The 24031-nt window shown below is 34.7% G+C and overlaps 1 protein-coding gene across 1 annotated transcript in view; it reads left to right on the top strand.

Moving 5' to 3' along the window:
- Nucleotides 1–24031, top strand: part of LOC147074586 (atrial natriuretic peptide receptor 1) — a 189313-nt gene that overhangs the window by 106859 nt on the left and 58423 nt on the right. Inside the window, exon 3 of the mRNA XM_085943988.1 lies at nucleotides 17462–17627. Within this exon, the coding sequence (XP_085800114.1) occupies nucleotides 17462–17627 (166 nt within the window). The remainder of the gene's footprint in view (nucleotides 1–17461; nucleotides 17628–24031) is intronic.

Here is a 24031-nt window from a genome sequence, read left to right as displayed (position 1 = left end):
GGTCCCATTAAAAATAGCAGGCAGATACTTTTCAAGAATAAGCATTATGTTTAATTTAAATCGCATAGGTCGGTCCTTAAGTTTTATGCGACACATAATATTATCGCACTGACCTCAACAGGCGGCGGGGAAGCTGGGTCGCAAACCTCTCATTTTGACCGACTTACCTACATTCATTTTATAATGCTTGAGATCACTGTAGCGAGAAAATGCCTCGTCTAATCGGAGCAATTTTGGAGTCAATTTGTGCATAAAGAACCAACATAAGCAATACAGTAATACTCAATATTTATATTTTTTGAACTTTTTTAATAGAATTGTTAGAACTATTTCTTAATTTTTCCCTGGCACGCGTACCTAAAAAGGTTCGCCATCCCTGCTCTATGGAATCTCGGTAGTTTTGAAAGTAAGATATATTATCTCTCTGTGGTATTTATCTACATAGATAGATACCTACATCATTGATATAAAAGAATCTTAGAAAAATGTCTTGTGAATTGGATGACAGATGGCTGTCAATTTGGCGCCAACGCTTCGAAAACATTAAGAAGTTTTCTTTACATCCCTGCACCAACCGTATTGTTTGTTATTCTGCAAAGTTAATATTATTATTATTACCCCTTTCCCAGTGACGTGGACAGTCTGTCCTAATAATAATTTCATAATTCGTAATTTGATGGACCTTTAAAAGTCCACGATGGCTAAGCGTCTTAAGCGTCGTCTTATAACGTCGTGGGACACAGATTCGAATCCTGTGTCTGGAAAATACACATATTGTTTTTTAATTTGTGCCTGAGTCAAAGTATGGACCTAATAGGTTGAGCAAGTGTCTAACATCTATTTCTCAAAAGCCACCGCCTTGCGCTAAAAAGAATTTTCCAGGGTTTTTGCAAGGCGGTTTCATAGGCCCTGGCCGAATTCAAATAATTAGCAATACCCGTTGTGGGTAGACGAATGGTTTTTAATAAGGTATCTTTCTCAGCCGGCACAATTTTCATTTGACTAGCATCAAGTAGAGTAGTTTGCATGCCAAAGTTCTTAAATAAACCTCGATAGTAAATGCGAAGTATCCATAAAGGCATCTAAGAAAAAAAACATATATTTCTCGTAAGAACAAAAATCAGTTAATACAAACCGCCACCCTGTGGAGAAGGCCATTATTAGAATCGGACATTGTATAAAATAGTTAATATAAATAAAATTGTGATTAATGTGGGATTTCTATAGTAGGTAACCAGAGAAACACGTGAGGGCAATTAATTATTGTTATTATGAGCCGGCTAGACGGCAGCGACTTGAGCGGTATAAAATTCGATTTTACAGCGCTTTTCGGTTTGCGCGTACAGTTTTCCCATCCATACACACGGGCTTCCCTATACAAATCAGTTTGCGCAGGTAAGCTTGTGGTAAAGTATGAGCGTCTAGCCGGCTCTTTGATTTATTTGCGGTTTCTTAAATAAAGGTGTTAATTTAGATTTGTGTGCGTGAGTGTGCAATGCGCGTGTGTTGCATTCGGACAGTCATAACTTAGTTGAGCAGGACGCTACATTACCATATCGATTGTATTATTATTGTCCAAATTACATTATTTATTGCCCAATTCGGAATTAAAATTTTTGCTGCATATAAAGTGTGCATTATTTGGATTCAATTTTAAATCGGTTTTCATTTGTTTGGCGTTTAATACTGTCAAAATGATTTTATTTTTCATATCGACTTTGGAGAGGAAAAGGGGCGTAACAGTTTTTTCAAAATAGATTTTATTGCATAATAACAATGTACACGACTAAATACACGTTGTGTCCAAAAGATTTGAGCTACAAATGCCGATGTATTATCTTACTTTAGCTAGCAATTAAAAAAAAAGGAAAGTGATGAGGGAAAAACGACTTAACCATCATTTTTGTTTAACTCAATAATTAATATCAGATTAAGGATATAAAAACCAAATTATTAATAATTATCATGCACTTCAAGGTTATGACGTGATATATTAATATTTTGTAGTTGTGATCCTTATCGTCACAACTACAAAATAAATGGAAAGAGTTTCTAAGTAGGATTGAAGTAAAGTTTAGTTAAATAGCAAAGAGCATGAGACATAAGCAAAGGCCATGGGTTACGTGCGTCCTTTTCAAGCTGAACAATAATTACTTCCGTAACCTCGCAACTGACAACCGTAAAATTAAATTAGAATACAAAAAGGAATTGCACGGCTGAAGGCACGTGCAATCTATGATTAAAGATGTACTTATTAAAGTCCTGGACGCCACACGGTCTTGATACCGTGAAAGATTATAATTATATAGCAGTGAGGAATAAAGGGGGAATAATAAATGAAAGAGCAATTTATGTACTTGACCAAAACTATATTATAGCAAAAACAAGAATATTACATTAAACGGTTATTAAGGAAATACTATAATAACGGCAAGCAGCTAAGTTTTAAAAGAAACATTGGAAGATAAGTGAATCAAATAATAGTTTTAAAATACCAAACTTGGAACGACACAGAGGCCTCAAGCACTGCGGCTGCAATCGTGCTGCTGTAAGTGACGTCCATTATAAATGTTGGGTAAAACCAAAGCAGAGCACGACTATACTGGATGACAGACAGAATCAAAAAGCCTGGTTTCTGCGTTCGCACCTTGCGACCTCCGTTGCGGCCGGAAATTCCAACAGCGACATCTGTTATTAATCGCGTTGCTCCATCGACGTTACCATAGATCATCGTCGGGGTTGCCAGCGGTATAAATGTTGGTTATGTTCATTTTGAACATAACAGACGTCTATTTTGTATTTTAACTTTGGCCGAAAATCATAACGAAAATGTTTTTGTGCCTCCTGTAAAATTTAATTTGTGTGGATTACTCCCTTTTCCTTTCCACAGTCGATATGTATTATATTATAATATGGCAGTAAAAATGGTATTAAACAAAGTAAAATGGTGTTATTAATGTGAAAGGGGTGATAAGTATTGTGTGTAAAGTAGGAAACAGTATAAAATAGTATGTACATGTGTGTATTCTTTTGGTTCACAATACTAGGTTAGTGGTAAGTTTTAATCATGTCTTTAGGTCAAATATCAAGAAAGCGTCATTGAGAATATCCTTACTGTACAGTCCGATTGTAATACTTAAATATATTTTAGTGAAGTCCACATGACTAATGGGATAAATATTATATAAATCAATCAACGAAGCGACCTCTAGCAAACCTGGATAATTCAGCTAGTGTACGAGAAAGGTGAAATTTGTATTTCTTTCTCATCTTTCATCCCAGCGTCATTTAAGGGCGTTACCTGTTAAAAATTGTCTCCAAAGGCTGTGGAGATCTGAAAAAAATAATACACACTTTTCAGTCATACTGGTTTGTTTTAATTTAACCTATAACATAAATTTCAGATGAAATTGGTTATTTTTTAAAAGTATTCAATTAAACCCTGTATGTATCAACCCGTTGTAGTAGAAATGGGCTGTGTAGGTCCGACAAAAATAGCATACACTTTTTAAATAATACTTATTTGTTTTCATTGAACTGAGAATACAAATTGAAGATGGTTTTTAAATTTCGACGAAACCCTCCCTAAACCAAATCATAATAGATAAAACATATTTTTTCTATCTATAAAATATCTAAAGTTAGGTAAATACCTATATATAATTTTATATATATTTTTAGATAGAAGAATTTTGTTATCTAATATATATTATGCTTTGCTTTAGGCAGGGTTTAACTAAATTAAAAAAACTAACCAACACCATCTGAATTCGGTATTCATAGTTCAATGGAAACAAATAAGTATGTCTTACAAAGTTTAGTGTGCACTATTTATGTCGGATCTCCACAGTCTATCTTCACCCTTCCCCACTGTTACCTATATAGTATTGTGTACTATTTTAGTTAATTCAAGTAATAAATAGATGTTTGGCAGTTGTAATTTTTTAAAAAAACTTGCCTTTGCACTTTAATGCGCCGATTCGGGAAAATTCTAGCTTTCCTACGGAACGCCACTGTTTTTGCCTACGGCGGGAAAAATACTTTGATCTATTTTATTGGTAAAAAATAAGTTTTCGACTGAATATAGTGAAAATATAAGACTTACCATGTTAAGTTAGCTTATTTATAATGTAATGGTAAAAAAAACAAGACGTGTTTGCTCAGTTACGTCATCTGTCGCTTTCGCCATTATCATGGCTTTCAACCCGTCGTATATGTTATATTATAATATTATTATATAATAATAATAATTATGGAAGTATGGACGCTAAACCAAGAGATGTCACGGAGACTTGAAGCTTTCGAGATGTGGCTGTATAGGCGCATCCTCAAAATTCCTTGGACTGACCGTGTGACAAATGTTGAAGTTCTCAATCGAATGGGGAAGGACCGAGAAGTTCTGCGTAGTATCAAAACCAGGAAACTACAGTACCTCGGCCACATTATGAGAGGACAAAAATACAGCATTCGCCAACTTGTCATTCAAGGAAAAATCAATGGGAAGCGTAGCAGAGGACGGCGCCGCATTTCGTGGCTTAAGAACCTCCGTGATTGGTACGAGTGCAGCTCCACTGAACTGTTCCGGGTAGCAGACGACAAAGATAAGATCGCCTTGATGGTGGCCGACCTCTGCTAGGGGACGGCACAATAAGAAGATATAATAAATATAAATATATTATAATATGTATTATCTAAGATCAATTAATGAGAATTGCATAAATATTAATAAGATAATATATAGAATCATTAAAAACCCATTAAACATTACAATTTGATAACATACGTGCAAATAGATTATACTTATTACGTTTTTAATTCGTAGAAATAACCGCTTCGGCAAAGTGCTTTTCGATGAAAATTCCAATCTGCTTAAGTGATTTTCGCTATTTGAGAATGAAAGTTTCGGCCAATTTCCCATCGTACTTTCGTATAAATTACAATATGCAACCATTTAGAACCAGGATATCTATGTCTGTGGTAATATCCTCGTCACAAATACAATATAATAAATACATATAATACATAAATAAAAAACATATAGGTACTGTTCGGTTATCAGTAATACAGCGGAAAACACATTTTGAAAATAGCCGATAAACTGGATTATTTGCTAGGTTAACCTAACCAAACCTAACCTAACCTAACCTAACCCAAACTAACAAATAATAAATAATATCGGGTATTTTCAAAATGTGTTTTCCGCTGTATTCCTGATAACCGAACAGTACCAAAACATATATTTCCAAAACAAAATATTTCCCAAATACATAATAAATACATAATCCCAGCAAATACATATTATAATAAACAGAATATTATGTAATACGAATTTGCTTTTTTAATCAGATTAACCCTTAAATATAAAAATAAAACTCCACACCTCAGATCATGATTATTTAAACTCTCATGGCTAAAATTATTAAACATGGATTATGCTTTGCCTACTGATTCTCTGAATACTGGTTGTCCAGATTCGAAAGAAAATTTATTTGTCAAAGTAACCGAATCCAAACAATTCAAACAATTTTACTTTTCTGATAATTATGTAATTACAATAATAAAACTAAAGAAGTAATAATAACAGACGAACAATAACGTCGCACAGAATATAGGCTACTGAACGTAAAATTAAAATAATCTCATCTAGTTATTCTACGTATATTTTTCGAAACGCTTTTGCGTCGGAGATCATTAGTAAAACATGTTCCATGTTAAAAATCGATATTGCTATAGGTTTCTTTTATTGTATTAACTGTCAATTCATGGTGGAACTGCGTTGTATTATTGATTAATTTAATAAAACGTATTTTTTAGTAGTTATTCCACTTTTCATAAATAAATCTGGGTTTTTTTATTTAATCATACATATTTATTTGATGATACACTGGAATGATATTTTAAGTGCTTATTGCGTCATATTTTGTTTTGTGTTAATGTAGTATAAAATAATAATAATATCCAATCACATTAATTTTAATTTATTTGTTATTGACAAAGTATTATTGGACGGATAATGCAATGTATTGTTAGAGGCGGCTCTCGTGGTGCAGTGGGTAAGGCGCTAGCCTCCCGCCCGAGAGTTCTGGGTTCGATCCCGGTGAGGACACAATATTTATGTGTTTTTCTCAAAGCCTGGGTGTTTGTGATTGTTCAATATTACTAACAACCACCTTGTACGAAAAAGCAAGGACATGGTTATTAATAATTCTAAAAAAAAAATGTATTCGTAGATTATTTGTGTCGCCTTTTGATTTCAGTTGAAATGTCCCTCTGAAGCGGACGAAACTGGTCCAGATTTATTTATTAAAAGACAGTGGAAAACTACCAAAAAAATTGCGTTTTATTAAATTAATCAATAATCCTGTATTTGTAAAGGAATCCAAGGTCTTTTATATTCACAGCATCTAATATTACGCGATCGCGTTAAGTGGTATTAATCTGTTTAATTATAAAGACACATTATATTTTAACCAATATATTTGATCTAAACTTAATCTGTGAGGATTTAAACGCCGCCATTTTTAACCTTCCTCAATCAACTGTCGGGACCAGTGTTTATTAATTATTAAGCTCGTTAATTCAAACAGTTTGTGTTGGTAATCAAACAGGGAGGGTCTCTCTACGTGACAAATTGGTTGACATACAAACTAGGCGCAACCACAACTTTATCTGTATAATTTAGTTGACATTCTCAATGTCTCAGATGTTACTAAATGCACTGATGCATACAGAGTTCAGTCGACATTGTTGATTGGGATAACTACAGAAAATACTGTTTAAGTTTACTATACAATCAAGATATCTCTTCTTAATGCGTTTAATTCACTATCATCATCATCCAGGATCGATTCACTGCTGGATGAAGGCATCCCCCAACTCCCTTCAATCTTCTTAGTCTATAGTTATTCGCTACCACGTATACCCAGCAAATGAGGAATTTAGGGTGTCTCTGCGGTCATTTAGAACATCCTAATATTACGACAGCTTGCCGATGCAACTCGAGACGGTGAGCATAACCACACGTAGTAGATATGTGTATATTGTGTGCTATCAAGGTATGGAGAGAGATGAAGCGGGGTACAGTGAGAGTAATAAGGCTAGGTAAGGTACGCACGGAGTTGGTCACTGTGCGTTGACAACATCTGGTGGTTAGCCCACCGAGCGGCCGTTTATGGGCGTCGAATTGTACCATCCGGTGTCTAACCAGTGGGAATACTTGGTGCCTCTTAGGCATAAAGCCCATTGACGCAGCGAGTGCGGCGCTCGCGCAAAATTTCTACAAGTGGCGCGTAAATCATCAAAAATACAACGTAATCAAATACGCCAGCGCCCACTGGACTTAACGATGCCTTGCGCGCCGCCTGCCGCATGAGTCACCGTTTTTCGCTTCTCGGCGATACGATTTAATGAAAATACAAAGAAGTCCATTCATTGAACACGGCTACCAAAATTACGCTGCTTGAGGCGTCGTCGATCGACGGACCAAAAGCAATTATTTAATAACAGAGAACCCATTGTTTTATTTTATTCCGTGTCATTATATTTCGCTGGTTGAATAATGTAGTCGTAAATATTTATTACAAGCCCCGAAATAATATAATATTTTTATTGCTTTGTTATGAGAGACGCTGTAAAAATAATTGTTTTGTGCTGCTTGGGCCGCTTATTACATAGGTGAAGGGTAATGCGCGGCGAGAGACGTGTGATTATGGTTATGAATACGCCGACTTCGCCCGCTCGACGCGTTCTGTGGGCACCATCGCTTAGGTACCATTGTATGACGGAATGTGTCCACCGATTGCCCAATCGCCAAGCCCATTGCCGTTTCATCTGCTTATCGACCGTTATCAGATCGCATACTCGTGTTTGCTTCCGTATCCATTGGTTTATTTTATGGTTTCTCGGCGTTGTATCTAACATGCACCTTTCCATGATACGTTGCGCTACTCGTAATTTTTAGATTACTCCTACATTAAGAGTCCATGTTTCACACGCATACGTAAACACTGGTATCGAGCATTGATTGAAAATTTTGTGACTTAGGATACAATGGGAGGTCACAAAGATACTATTCAGCCAAAATGTACGCAAAATGTTACAATTTTTAGAAGTTGCAAATCAATTGAAAATCGCTGTGAAAAGTTTTCCAAATGTAGTAATCATACCTCTCAGCATTACAAACGTAACACAATTTAATATATTGTATGTTATGTTGTCAAAACAAAATAATGAAGCGAAGGAGGTTGTCGGCATTTCCTCAATCATAACTAGATCAATAGGGTCTATTATGTTTGCTTCTTTGATTAATTATTTGTTTAATTGATAATTTCCATTCTGGGAGGACGAAAGCGGTCCAAAATTTAATTAATAAAGTGGAATAAGTACTATAAATTTGTGTTTTATTTAATTAAAAAAATAATTAATCAAATAATACAATGCAGTTCCACCAATAATTGACAGTTAATTGAGGTATTATAAATAGGTATCATAAAAGATATTATGTTTGCGACAATGTCTCTTGTAATGTATGAGCTACATTTGTATACATAGCAAGGACAATCCATAACTCGTCACTCAGCACACTACTCACATCTAGTCCGATCACTCGGCAGTCAGTTGTCACTCCACTCAAGCCCAGTTTCTCGATTATATTAACATCTAGATACATCGCCAGTCAACAGTTTAAAAATATAGTCAATATCAGTACATCAGTACATCCATACCCGCGATTATAGCATCACTCTCTCATCATTATCATTGTATGTATTTATTCTTGTAAGGATAAATAAACTTTTCTCGAAACATCTAAAAAATATGAATATTCTCTCTCCAGACCTCACCAATCCCCAAACAAATATATTTCACCAAGTACATAAAGTTAATGATATAACTCAGAGGACGCACTGATAAACGAATAATTTAAAAATGTGCTATATATACCTAACCAGGAACATTTTATGTAGCAAAATATGGCTTTGTTCTAAATTTAAACTGATGACATTAACGAAATGTTGATTTCTAGTATGAAAAAACAGATGGCACAATAATACACATTTCCTCCAAACTCTACGATTTGTTGTGATTATTTTTTTAAAGATGCCTACCACAAATTTTTATTTTTTTACTTTAATAGATCATTTTTGGACCCTTAAGAGCGGAATGCAGAAACATTTGTCATAACTAAAATTTCCTTAGCAGAAAACACTATGCAGAAACATTGTCCTTAGTCAAGATCAATTCTATTGAAAATAATACCATATTTAAAAAAAAAATCCAAATATGACAACTGCATTTTATAAATGCAATAACTATAAATACATATTAATATTTAATTATAATACTCTTATGTTTCCGTTATAAGTCATTATACGTGATTCCACAGGCACCACAAGATATTTTTTTAACATGGTAACACTAGCGTCAAGTGTCGTTCTATCACCTGGCATCTTGTATTTCTGCGGGCTGGCGGATAAAAGTAAAATAATATTCTGCAAGTACATGTCAAACGAATTAACACTATCAATATCCATATTGAGATACATTTTTAAATGAATTTGAGTGTATGGTCTGTTTTATAAACATGCGAATTTATTTTGACAGCAGCTGTCAGTGGTAAATGGTAATACAGAAGGGGGCGTGTTCATAACAAAAGTAGTATATGGTTAAGGATTCCTTAACTCTATACTCAGTTATAGTCTATAGTTAAGTCATGCTTTTCGGCAACTTATCCTTAGGATCGAAATCTTGGATTCTGCATAGGGCTCTAAGTAGATAATAACAGCGAAGTATGGTTGATACGAATCACCTATCTGATTTGTAAAATATTAAATTATTTTTTATGAATTTTATATTACTTATTAATCATTTGTGTTTGTATTTATTTGTAAAAAAGGATTTTTTTAAATATTCCACCTGTTTTTTAACGTTTAAAATAAAGACAGTAGGTAGATCATGAGACCGTATTTGTCCAAGTAGATGTCAAGTATATGCCTGAAATGTTTTCCTACCACTATATTCTACTGTATGGAGTAAACCGCGTGTGTGTGCAAGATCTGGAAAGCAATTTTGTTGACTTTTCGGAGTACGGATTAAAATTGGGACCGCTTCGATTCCCCATTTGCGAACCCTTTCGAGTTTCTCGTTTCAAGTTGAAATTCGCCAAAGATTGTAGCACCTTCGGACGCCCGTACCGTTAAGGACATTATAATATACATACTAGATTTTTAAAAAATACGTTCGTTCATACATTTGAAAGATGGGATAATTATCTTAATTAAGTACATTATAAATTTCATGTGACGACAGTTTTTTAATGACGCAAGAAACAAACCACTATGACAGAATGTCATATTATTTAAACATTTGTGATCGTTTTCTTCATATTTACTCGTTTGTTTATTACACTATAACCTCTGACTTGAGACTTGATATCTACTTAGTACACAGATGTTTTAAATGACATCAAAAAATTGCCAGTAGATATGTACATAATATTCAAATACATAATTTCTTAGTGTAAGACCTCAGTGGCAGCGTTGTGCGGAGCAAAGCGTGTGGCGTGCATGTTAATCAAGTGCATACAATATGCACGCTGCACGCTCTTAATGTAACGCTTAGTAATGAGTTGCGAGATAAATTATACGAATCGATCGCTTAGCCGGCTCGCACATCAACACTCGTCTCGTCTGCAACGTGCCGAATACGTCGATATGATGTCATCGTTATTTACAAAACACACGTTGCCAAATGAAGGTCCGCAAATTGGTCAAATGCGACTTTTTAGTTTGAAAAAACATCTAGTGCTCTTATCAACAAATTGCATGCGTGAGTCGAAGACGCCGTAACACATACACACACCTACGAATTGGACATTCCTATACTGGCTCGCCGGTCGCCGCATCCAAATATCCATACGTTCCGAGAGGTTAACTGTGACTGTCGCTAGGTAGATGTGCGCAGTCTTCATATGCAACATCGGATCGACGTTCGTAGACGTACAGTGAATGGTTTGAATTTGATTTTTTTTCGAATTTCGCGTAATTTTTGTATGATTATTCTCCGACTGCCTTTCTATAAGGCATGCTTACTTTTCACTCTCTTGAATCTCGTCAGTCTCTTCTTCTCTTGAAACACTTTTTCCTGTTATCGCGAGGGATGGTTTCTAGGATTACTAATGAATTTGAATTTACATGCGCCTCTCAATTACCTACGTGATCGCAGCCATGATTTATTCTGGATCAGAACCGTTTCCTCGTGCCAAGCCAAGCCTATCAGGAACCATTAGCGAGGGGTGCAAAATTAGTAAATGCGCTCCCCAAAGACATAGACATTTTCAATGATGTACTTTGAATTTTGTTTTTGAAACTTTATTTTTCTGTATTAAATTGTACTTAAGTATGTTTTGATTCTATTTTTTCTGTTATTATTATTACTTTCTATATTCTCTTCTTCTCTCTTGTGAGGGTAATATTTGTTATAATGTATGTAAATCTCATGTTGTGTACGTATTGAATTTAGATTTGTTATGTCTACAATTTTTTGTATTCGTAAATAAATAAGGTATCAGCTGCTATCCGGAACAGTTCGATGGAGCTACACTCCTACTAATCACAGAACTTCGTAAACCACGAAATGATGTGTCGTCCTTTTATACGCTTACCGTTGATATTTCCTTGGGTGACAATTTGTGGAAATCTGTACTTTTATACTCTCATAATATGACCGAGGTACTTTAATTTTCTTGTTTTGATACCACGTAGAACTTCTCGGTTCTTTCCCATTCAATTGACTGAGAACGTCAACATTCATTTTATTGTCACCCGGTCAGTCCAAGTATTTTTGAGGATACGTCTATTCAGCCATATGTCGAAACCTCAATTATCCGTAACATATCCCGATTTAGCGTACATATACCACATAAATGGATTGAAAGAACATAACAAAAAACCACACGCAGTTTCAGACCCAACCTAAGGTGTCTATTGCTACTGAGGTGTCTCAAGAAAGACACTCCTTGCGATCTCAATTCCAATTTTCATTTCCTCATATTTGAACCATTTATCATTGACCCATGATGGTAAATATTTATAGTGGGTCACACATCAGTCCACTGTTAATAACAAAACTTGTGTTTGTGTTAGGTTACATTCCGCACTGATCAAAAAGGGTAATTTAATCTATTAAATTTGTTTTGAATCTTTGGTCCTTTTACACTCCACCCTGTTATAAGGACGAAACCCCATGTTTGGCATATCCGACCGCACTAAAGTATGTCCAAAATATTTACTTCGTACCCTGTCACCTAATGAACTTGGGTTTCAAAGACATTACAAGTTTTATCGAATTTAATTAAAAATGAGACATTTCTCTTATAAGAAAATTCGTTTTTTGATATACTTTCGCCGTTTGTGTTTCTCCATAATGAATCTAAAAACTTTGTATTTAATTTGTAAAATTGATTCTGGGTATAGACCTATTCAGTTGATTACTTAAAAGTCATTAGTAATGTTGGGGTCACTCTAGTGTGGTGTTCGATGTGTAGGTAGAGGATGATGATAATGACGAAGTCTACGATGTAGCAGGGTGAGATTTATTAGCAGCGTATCGGTACAATAGTATATTATACATGATAGTTACTAGCTAAATACTCTGATTCGAGTGACATTGAGATAAATTGTTCTTCGTTATTTATACAATAAAAGATAGTACATTAACATTAAATTCTGTTACATAATCATATTAAACTAAATATAGAGTCAGCGTTTTAAATTGAGTAGCGAAATGAAATATTATTTTTTATTACAGTTGTACGAAAATATAATACTATGAAAAATGATTATTCGACTAATACACCGTAATGGTATAATGTGCTGTGATATGATGTAATAATACACCGTCTCTAATTTCGCCAACCGACTTGCTGGTCTAGCTGAGTTGTTTACTGGAAATGGATTCGCTGGGAATATACTACTGCAAAGTAATTTGATATTTTTATAAACAATAGATATTTATGCTATTATTCTGCATCTACAGTAATATTATTACTAGTATCAATTTTACACATCATATAAAAAGCTTTCAAGACGCTTCTGTGACCTCAGTGCCGATATTAGCAAGTGTGAGGCACCTAAATATATTATTACTACATTTTATACTGCATTTTGATGATGAGTTAGAGCCGAATGCAGAAACATTTGTCATAACTAAAATTTCCTTAGCAGAAAACACTATGCAGAAACATTGTCCTTAGTTAAGATCATTTCTATTGAAAATAATACCATATTTAAAAATTCTCTTTCCTATAGTTTAGGTAAATTATTTTATAATTGTTAAACGATGACAAAAATATGACAACTGCATTTTATAAATGCAATAACTATAAATACATATTAATATTTAATTATAATACTCTTATGTTTCCGTTATAAGTCATTATACGTGATTTCACAGGCACCGCAAGATATTTTTTAACATGGCAACACTAGCGTCAAGTGTCATTTTATCATCTGGCATCTTGTATTTCTGCGGGCTGGCGTATACAAGTAAAATAATATTCTGAAAGTACATTCCAAACGAATTAACACTATCAATATCCATATTGAGATAAATTGTTAAATGAATATGAGTGTATGGACTGTTTTATAGCACGCGAATTTATTTTGACAGCAGCTGTCAGTGGTAAAATGGTAATACGGAAAGAGGCGTGTTCATAATAAAAGTAGTCTATGGTTAAGGATTCCTTAACTCTATACTCAGGATTGTCTATAGTTAAGTCATTTTTTTCGGCGACTTATCCTTAGGATCGAAATCTTAGATTGTGCATGCCGCTCTTAGTTCTGAATGTGTTTTTGTAAGTAGTAGTCCTGTATATAGCTGTACAATTATATTATTATCATGGCTGCAGACGCCTTAGCAACAATCTGTGGAACTACGTATCCCCCCAGTTTTAGGTAGGTATAATTAAAGTGCCATAAATTGACAGCCAAGATTATTGATGGTTCACAAATAGAAACATGCCATTCTCAATTTTTCCTCATAATTTATTATATTGCTCTACTTCACAAATATTTGAATGAAATTAAAAATCACCAATTTTTCATTATTATTTTTTATTACCTACGACTCGCTTAGGGCGCGAGGCTTCCGAAAACGCGAGGCCCAATTGGGATCAAATCAGCCTAAGACCGGACCTGATAGATAAGGTCATATTTACACTTGAAAAGATCCTGTCTAAAACGTATTTCGGGAGAGGGGGGCAATAACTATTCTCAAAGTTTCTTTATAGATTTTTTCGATTTATTTTTATGGTTCCGGAGTCTTTATTAATTTGGACCCTTAGGCTATAGTCTTACTAATGTACGTCCTCAAGCGAATGGGAAAGGATCGAGAAATTTCGCGTAGTATCAAAACCAGAAAACTATAGCACCTTGGCCATATTATTATGATGGTATAAAAGCAATTCGTGAATTATGGTATGAATGGTGGTATGATTACAGCTTTATCGAACTTTTACGTTTAGCAGATGATATAGTGAGAATCACTTCGATGGTGGAAGACTTCCGATAGGGGATGGCACGAAAAGAAGACGATATATTTAAAACATCACCATCATGCCACAGTAGTGTAAATTCGATAATAAGCATTTTTTAACGTTTTAACGAGTCGTGAAAATACCACAATAAAATAGCATAAAAAAAATCTTCAAGAATTTTTTTTAAATAAGCCACATAAAAAGTAAATTACCATTGGGTCCATTCAATATAAAAGGCGGCTATCGATGGTAGTTTACCATATTTATGTATTGAGGCAGTTAATTGTTACAAAAAGTCAACCAATTATACTCAACCTTTTTTTTCTTCGGGCCAAATACATATATTTGTAAAGTAACGCGAGCCGCATCACTACTGGTGTGACGAAAAAAATCATGAAACCCCCCCACCCTTTTTTACAAAATATTTTTGAGATTTTAAAAATTATGCGTGTTTTTTAAATTAATCATGTGCAATAGCAACACTCTTATACCAGATCTGATGTGGACCATAATGACAATCCTCTTCGGGTGTCACTATCTGTGCGTCAAAGTCGAAACGAATCTCAAGATATACGAAATTCCTGATAATAAATGTGTTTCGGGCCGCACATAAAAGCTTAAAGGGCCGCAGGTTGATTATCGCTTGTTTAAACTGTCAAAAATCTTGGCTGTGCTAACTTTTAGAGCGAGATAGATAGTTTTGACAGTTTAGATGGCTAACTTATTGTAACAATTATAATACCTCAATACATAACTATGATAAACTACCGTCGACAGCCGCCTTGTGTATAGAATAGACCTATGTGTCTTATTCTAAGCAGAGTATAATATGGACCACAACATATTGGATGATGTATTAACAGGCTTTTTATGAAGAATAGTTATTTGTAATTCGCCGAACCCATTGGACTCTTGCGCTGGATCAAATATTTATGGGGGGAAAATACAAGTTAATTGCTTGCTTGCACTCGCGACTAGAATTGGGTATTTCTCGAGAAAATCTCAATCTCGAGATTCGGGATTTCCCGAAATGATAAAATTTTGAATTCTTGAGATTCGGGATTTCCAGAAAAGAATTCTCGAGATATCGGGAAATTTAAAAAAAACCTGTAACAACCATAAAATCAGTGTAAAAACAGACGAATTCGGAAAAATATGATTTTTTTTATTTATGTAAGAAGACAAACAAAATAGATGTAGGAAAACAAAAATATGTAATTCAAAACATTACTTATTAAAATAGAATTTCAAAAAACACAGACTGTCAATCGCTGCGTCTGACAATCGCGTACGCTTTTGGGACACAAAATTCCCTAATGTTGCAAAAATTGCGCTCATTTTGAGTCGACGTTGGCTTAATTGTGTTAAATGCCCCGATAAGTCTTTGAAAGTTTTGTGTAAAATCGTTTTTTCAATTAATATTTGATAATAAAGATATCCCGAATCCCGACAAAAGATTCCCGAGATCCGGGATTTCCCGAAATGTTAACAATTTCAATTCTCGAGATTCATGATGGAAAATCTCGAAAATTTCTCGAGAATTCCCGTCGGGAAATTCCCGAAACCCAACTCTACTCGCGACCCACGGTTTATAATATATCTCTATATATATAAAAATCTTGTGTCACGATGTTTGTGGTCGAACTCCTCCGAAATGGCTCAACCGATTTTTATGAATTTTTTTATGTATAATTTTTAGGTATGAGAATAGGTCAACAAGTATATTTCACACCGCTAAGTGATTAGGGTATCTCTATCCAGAAAAAATTTCTTTTATTTTTTTGACAATTTTTTTTTTGTATTTTTTTTAATATTTGGCATAAAAAATACCTATAACCCAAAATTTTCACCTTCCTACCCCCACCCTCCCATTTTTTAATCGCGATTTTATTGTTTTTGTATGAACAAATTTAACCGTCGTTCGTATTTCAAACAGAACGAAATTAATTATTTATGTTGTTGAATCAGTCCGATAAGAATTCAAGAGAAGCGTCGCGTCATTTTGACATTTCATTCGGCATATCACAACGCAGTGCGTGCAAAATTTTGTACGATTTATTTTAATTTATCTATTTTTATGTGCGTGTATTACAGTGCACAATGCCAGCAAGACGCAAAGGGGGCCATTTGGGCCGTCGAACGAATAAAGCAACACACATGCAAAACAGTAGAGCAGAAAGAACAGACGAACAAATCCAACAAGATAACAAAAACGTGCGTGTAAGAATGACGCAATTGCGTGCATCGCAATCAGAAGAGGCACGAACTGAACGAAATCAACAACGACAATTGGAACGGAGCCAAGCGCGCCGGTTCGTAGTTAACACACGCAGAGCAAATGACCGACAACGCCAACAAGTACATCGAACATTTACATCCGCTTCGTACCTTCGTCTCGCATTCGAGTACGAGCCAGATATTGAATATTCCGCTCATCCGAAAGTGCTGGTAATTATATACAAATACAATCGCCCTACGCACTAGGTCAGCGTAGGTGCAAATATATATAATACATCAAATTCAATTACGACGAGAAACCATGAAAACAATTCCATCACAGTTGAAACTGTCATCCATTCGTAGGAATTTAAGATTATATATTTTCTTTTCTCTCACAGCATGCCCGTTACATTTGCTTCATTTCGTATGATTGGGATTTGACATTACTTTCTATAGGAGCATTATGAGTGCCAGCAGCGGTCGCGCCAAAGACAACTCCGATCTATTGATTAGGCTTTGGAACTATAGTCTGTATGAACGACGTTGTAATGCGGTTGCCAAAAGCTGTATCGATAAGCGCGACAATACTCTGCCTTGCTTTCTGATAATCAGGCTTGGCAATACGCACCCCGGACAGATATTATAAACATAAGTTTTACTTTTAATCTGTGCAGCTAATTCTCTACAAGTCTCTATTATTTTTCATTTCAGTTACCCGTCGTGTTCCGGGGCACGTGCACCCGGATTGGCAGCCGATATGCACTTCGTCCATGACGTCATCGCGTTTATTGGACCCGCCTGTGCATTTGCTCTGGAGCCTGTAGCTCGCCTTGCTGCCTATTGGAATACTCCCATCATCACAGGAATGGGTGATCAGGTACTTTATTACATTTAAACATTAATTGGTTCATCTTTGATATTACAATTTTCGCGGTTCAATAAAAACGGACACACTAACATTAAAATTGCAAAATACTACATATTTAATAAATCGTCTCTGTTCTGGCAGAACACACTAACTAGAGAATTCTAGTTTTGAGTAATTTGACTTTGAAGTTGTTAAAATGTTTGAAATGGTCTATCACGTGAGTTTATTAAGTAATCGTAAAAAGTATGACTTTAAAATAAAGACTTTTTATTTATTAAGAAGGTTTCCAGACGGTAAAGTTTGAAATAAGGAACATTTTGCTATAACTAACTCAATATGTCATTTTTCGAATTAGTGTCTTCTGCCAGAACAGTGACAAAATATAACTAAGCTTAACATCATTAAAATCCAAGCCGAGACAAAATAAAAAAAGGTCTTCAGTAAATCTATAGGCCTTTCATTATAAAATATAACTAACGATCTTCAGAATCGATAATAAATTAAATAGGTACTCGTCACTCAAACTTACCATATTACATTGTATTAGAATTAGTCGATATCAAACCTTTCAATCAAGCATTCCACTAATTAACCTCTAAATAATAATGAATAATCATTCCTCGTATATTGTGTTGTGTAAATTACTAGGTACTACTAATAGGTACTACATTCAAACGGATAACTAAATTAATAATATTATCTAAATATTCTAAATGAATAAATGTACTACATTGTATACGTGCATACAATAAACAACTATAAAATCAGTTGTGTATATTAATCAATTATGTATCCACATATCAAAACTTAAACTTGAAAAAAAATTAAAGTAAAACTATCACAAAAATATTGCGGCCCCTTAAATGAATAAACAAAGACAAACCTATACATACTTTGATTTTGGCATTTTAGAGTCGGATTATTGGGAATTAGATCCACGTGCATGTGATATGATGTGACGCCGTCTATATCATACCATATCATATACATTTAATAAATAATCTTTGCTGAATATGACGGTTACAAGTAAGCGAGCTTTCTTATCGGAAAGAGATGACCGTATACTATACAGTCTCTAATTTTATTAGATTCAATATGAATATTAATTCAATTTTCATAGCTGTTTTTGGCAAAATTCATTAATTCAAGAATGAAAACCTAACCTAATCTAACCTAAGAAATAATCCAGTATATCGGCTATTTTAAAAAATTGTTTGCTGCTGGCTTCCTATAAAGTTTAAACCGACAAAAACCGTGTTTTCTTTAGACATGAATTTTATGTCAGTACTATACGACCCAAATAGGTTGGACGGCCATATATTTCCGATACAACCTTTCACGGTGAAGTGTGCAGTGACGTCCCTAGATAAAATGCCGCCCCTAGGCAGCACCAAAAAGCCGCCTCATTTTTATACAGTATTTGTATCATCTTTTCATGAGTCGAATATCTAAGAGATGTGTTGTATGGGTACATTACTAATAAAATATCATACTAATTGTTAGAAAATCTGCACGTGTCGTTTCTGGTCACCAAGTACGTCAAAGGGCAACGAAAGTAAACTAGATATCGCAAACCCGATAAAACCAGTAAGCTGATGTTTTTAATGGAAAGATATTTCTATATAGTATTCCAAATAATTTTCCTCGATTTGCCGCCCTTCGAGTAACTGCCACCCACATGCGACGCTCAATCTGCCTACCCCCACGGGACGTCACTGGAAGTGTGATACGGCGAACTGCATACGTACAAGTTTCCGGACACGGAATATGACATATACTCTCGTATAGTTTTTTTTAATACAATAAATGGCATTATATAAAATGACAAAACTTTGGAATTCATCGTCAATCCTCGACGATCCCGATCAAATCCCATGATAAGCCTTCTTATAACAAAAATTTTGCCAGGTAAACGGATGGAACCAAAACAGCTACCTATGTAACAGTTTCATTAAATATGCAAATGAATCTGTCAATTATTGTCTGAGAACGATTTAACAAATTAGTTTTGTGTAAGTAATGTATTACAAGTAGGGAATCCAATCCCGAGCCAAAATTCTGATCCCGGGATTTCGGGATTACAATTTGACAATCCCGGAATCCCAGGACTGATCCCGGGATTGGCATTTTTCCATTGTTAATATAAAAATTTTATATTTACAAATAACATTGATAAAATCGGTCAAAAATAAATCTAGTATAATTTATACTATTTAAGACATTTATTGTTAATATTGTATACTTTCAATCTTGGAAATACATAAGTTTAATGGAGTAAATAATATTGTAATAAAAATAATAATGTGAATTTAATATGAGATTGCTGTTTCTGATAGTAAAGACTTAATGAATGGGTTAGCGAGATTTAAAATAGTAAAACAAATCATGGTGTACTTATGGCCTTTCCGCTTCATAAATCTAATAAGTCAGCCAAATATGAAACTACCGTAAAACGTATGAGATCATGGTGGAATTACTTGTTAATAGTGCGAAGCATTGTTTTTTTCCAATCTTTCTCATTTTTATTAATTTATGTGAAAAAATAAAATAAATCGGCAACTTACAGATGGGTATAAATTTTTATCAAACTTCATTCAAACTCAGTTTATTTCTAATGTAGTTATTTATTATTAAAAGTGTTTTTTCTGTTATATTTTCGTTTTTATTTTATTTTCCATAAAAATTGATAAAAAATCAATCCCGAAGGATTCGGGATTATGTTTATCAATCCCGGGATTCATTGGTATCGAAAATAGCTCGGGATCCCGGGATTGGAATCCCTAGCGCATACAATATTGCTCGTCCCGGTAGGTTGTTCCACGCCTCAGCTACGTTAAATACGACGGCGGATAGCTGACATATGGGCAGCTGACATACTAGGTATCGAAAATAGCTCGGGATCCCGGGATCCCGGGATTAGAACCCCTAATTACAAGGTACCTACTGCTATTTTTTCTAATAAGTACATAATTTATTATAACCTACTTATGTTTCATGAAATATTCTCAGTTTCAGTTTTCTCGTTACAATGGTATTAAAAAAACGATGTCTTATCATTGAACGACATAATGAGTTGGGGTTGAAAAAGTCAGCAGATTCCAAACAAATCATTCGGGACATTTTTTCAGATTTAGGTCTGAATACATACTTTTCCTTTAGCGTTATATTATATAATATGTGTCTTTTAGAATAATAAACGTTATGTAGAAATCGTTGATTAAAAACATCGGCATTTTCTTTCCCGGCGATAAATCATTTGTCACATTAAGTGCGATCGGCCATAAACTTGTGTACCCACCACGGAAAAGGTTTACGACGGAGGTTTTATGGTTGAATCTTAAGAACTTGGTGGTTTTATTCAGCTGCGCGCAACTGTCGAATTGTGATAACACTATTGCCGGCATTATTGAGGCTGTATGGATACTATGTGGGCTCGCACATCAGAACTCGCCGCATGCGTCTTACGACGAATTCGTCGATGTGACGTCATCGTAAACCAAGAAACAAACGTTATCAAATGGAGCTTCGCAGATTGGCCGATGCAACTGCAACTCTGCGACCCTGCGACATGCCTCGAGTTGCATTGGTCAAAGCCTGCATGTCGTTCTCGAAAAATGTCGATTCCGCGCATGCGCACAGCCTGCGGCCATCTGCCATTTCTGTCTCTGTCTCTATCTACACTGTCATTGCTCGCTCATCGCTGGTCACCGTGTTTGACGTTTGTTCATACAATCAACACAATAAAAATGGCAGACGAGAGACTTCTCCTTTTTCGTGTTTGACGTTTGCCGCTAGGCAAATGTGCGAGATTGTAGCATGCAACATTTGCCGGCAGTCTCAGAAATTTTGATTTATGCCCGTCAGGTACACAAGGCGAATTGTGATGTGCGAGTCGGCTAACCGTGGCTTTATCCAACTGACTTCTTCTTAGGTATGCTTACATACTGCAGTCTGCAATTTAGAAGAGATTTTTATTTAGCTGCGTATTTTTTTCGAGATATTATGTTCTCTTTTTATATTTTAATATTTATCGGTTCTATTACTTTTTTCCTTTCTTTGTAATTATATTTCATGTCATGTTGTGAACATCTTAAACTTATAATTTGTACTGTCCACAATATGGTAAAAAATAAATTAATTAAAATTGAATTGAAAATATAATCATAGGTATGTATATGTGTAATTTAATAAATAAAAATCATTTAGAACAATCACATTTGAAGAAACATACATATTTGAAAAATGCTAGAATAAAATGCATGGTGGAGAGTTAGGTACTTATATTAATTAAATTATCAATACAATTAGTGCCATCGTGTATATGAATTAGTTTAAGTTCAATTCTTAAATCTTTTATATTATTCATTTAATATAAAATTATTCAGCTCTCAGAAAGCGCTTCATTGAGAAATGTAAAAATTGTTGTTAACTTCGTCGCAATTAGATAGGACACACATAACTTGGTGGTTAGAGCAAATGGGCGCGAATCCCAGGGGTTAAGGGTTTAAATTCCACTGGGTGTAGTCTTTTTTATGAAGATTTTTTTCTAGTGGTTATTTTTCTCTGAGGTGTTTTGAAGTTATGTAGGATATACAATATTTCTGTTTTTAGCTTTTATTCTTTTTAATGTATTTATATGTATAGGTGCACAGGGTTAATTGTTGACTAGTATATTAAAGTGACACTGACAGCTCGCGCAGATCGCCGCCATTTTAAGTTTGGTGCGCATTCCTGTACGCATCTTCGTGACGTGTGCATTTTTTATAGTTTTCTTATTTGGCCGATAAACCGCTTACTGCGTTGAATGCGGTTCAAAAGTGTATGAATACGGCTGTATGATTCTGGAGCCAAGTGTCCTATAGGCAATATTCAATTTTTTATTTTGATTGAAGGTTGTGGTTCGATCATTGGTTGTTTTACGTTTACACTGTTGACATTGGTAATATAATATATTAGAATATATTTTAACATGGCGAAAATATTAATACCTTTCTATGAATCTGATTACAATATGTTGAGGGATTGACATGAGAACAGAAAGTGATTACAGTATTTTGCTGAAGTTAAGCGTCAATGACATTGAGCTACTTTACGAGCTGCTTGTTGGCGAATTTACAATCTGCCTGTAAAGTTGCCCAGTGTCATCATCGAACAAGCTAACAAGCAGATTGTAAACAATCTACCGAGAAAAGTTTAAAGCCGGTCAACTTTACATGCTACATGCCGGCGTGAGTAGTAGAGCGTAGTAGCGACCTCCCGGTAAAAAAACGAACTACGTTCTGTCAAAATCTTAGACTATAGATACATATAGACGCCACCCATTGCATTGCTAAATGAAGCTCGTGCCGTGCGTTTGGTTTGTGGGCGAGCGAACGCATTCATACACAAATGTTTGAGACCATAGACCATTTCGCTAGTGCTCGCACTAGACGCTCAGAATTAAAATATAATTTTATTTTTTTTACGTTATATAGTATTTTTAAGCGGTCAAAATGCAACCATTGGGTAAAGCTCTTCATAATTTAAGTTATTTCAAAGAAACACAAGGTCATTTGATATTAAAATACATATTAATATACAAATAAATTATCACGAACATGTATCAACTTACCTATGAAACGTAATACCATCTTCTTGCTTATCAGTACGGCTACCACATTTTAATACAACACACACAACCATCTTTTCTACTTAATTAACTAAAAATATTTACCACTGACTTTATGTTACACAAAAAATATCAATTTTAGCAACACGCGCTCGCAGGTTATCGACACTAAGTTAAGCAACAAACTTAGATTTGGCGGCGATACCACAGCAAATCATCTCACACATCTGTAAACTCTTTATTTTACTCTAGCGCGTGTCGCAGAGATTATAAGGGTGCCGAATACTTTCTCACTCGCACGTATGCATCGTTTTTGTTCAGGCCTGGTCAAAATAGTTTCTAGTAGTAACTATATAGCTTCTTGGCTTCTCAGCGAATCGAAAGTTTTGTGTGTCATCGTCACAATCGCAGTAGCTGAATCGCCCGCTTTTAAATTCGCCAACAAACAGCTTGTAAAGTAGCTCAATGTAATTGACGCTTTAGTAACTTCCAGGTGATTTTTATGCTTTGTTGGTATTCTACCTTAGTATTGCCATCTGACAGTTAAAATCTCTATCTATCCATAACGATATATTTATTTATATTGTGTTCTTCAGTTGAGAACACGGTACGTATTAACTAGGTAAATATTTGCTTCGTATTTTATCGTTATTGCTCTACTTAATAGCAACTTGTTGGATTAATATAGTAATTTTAGTCAATCATGTAATAATGATTAATCATTTTTAATGGTTTGCAAGAACTTCCTGTCTGCTTCGTATGTAAACTATTTCACGTCAGAATCTAATCTCCTGAGTACACATTG

This window comes from Rhyacophila brunnea, unplaced genomic scaffold (genome assembly GCF_057557595.1).
Source record: "Rhyacophila brunnea isolate RB1 unplaced genomic scaffold, BYU_Rbru_1.0 scaffold_16, whole genome shotgun sequence".
Lineage (NCBI taxonomy): Eukaryota > Metazoa > Arthropoda > Insecta > Trichoptera > Rhyacophilidae > Rhyacophila > Rhyacophila brunnea.
Note: the sequence above shows the minus strand (reverse complement) of the source record. Positions and strands in the feature narration are given on the sequence as shown.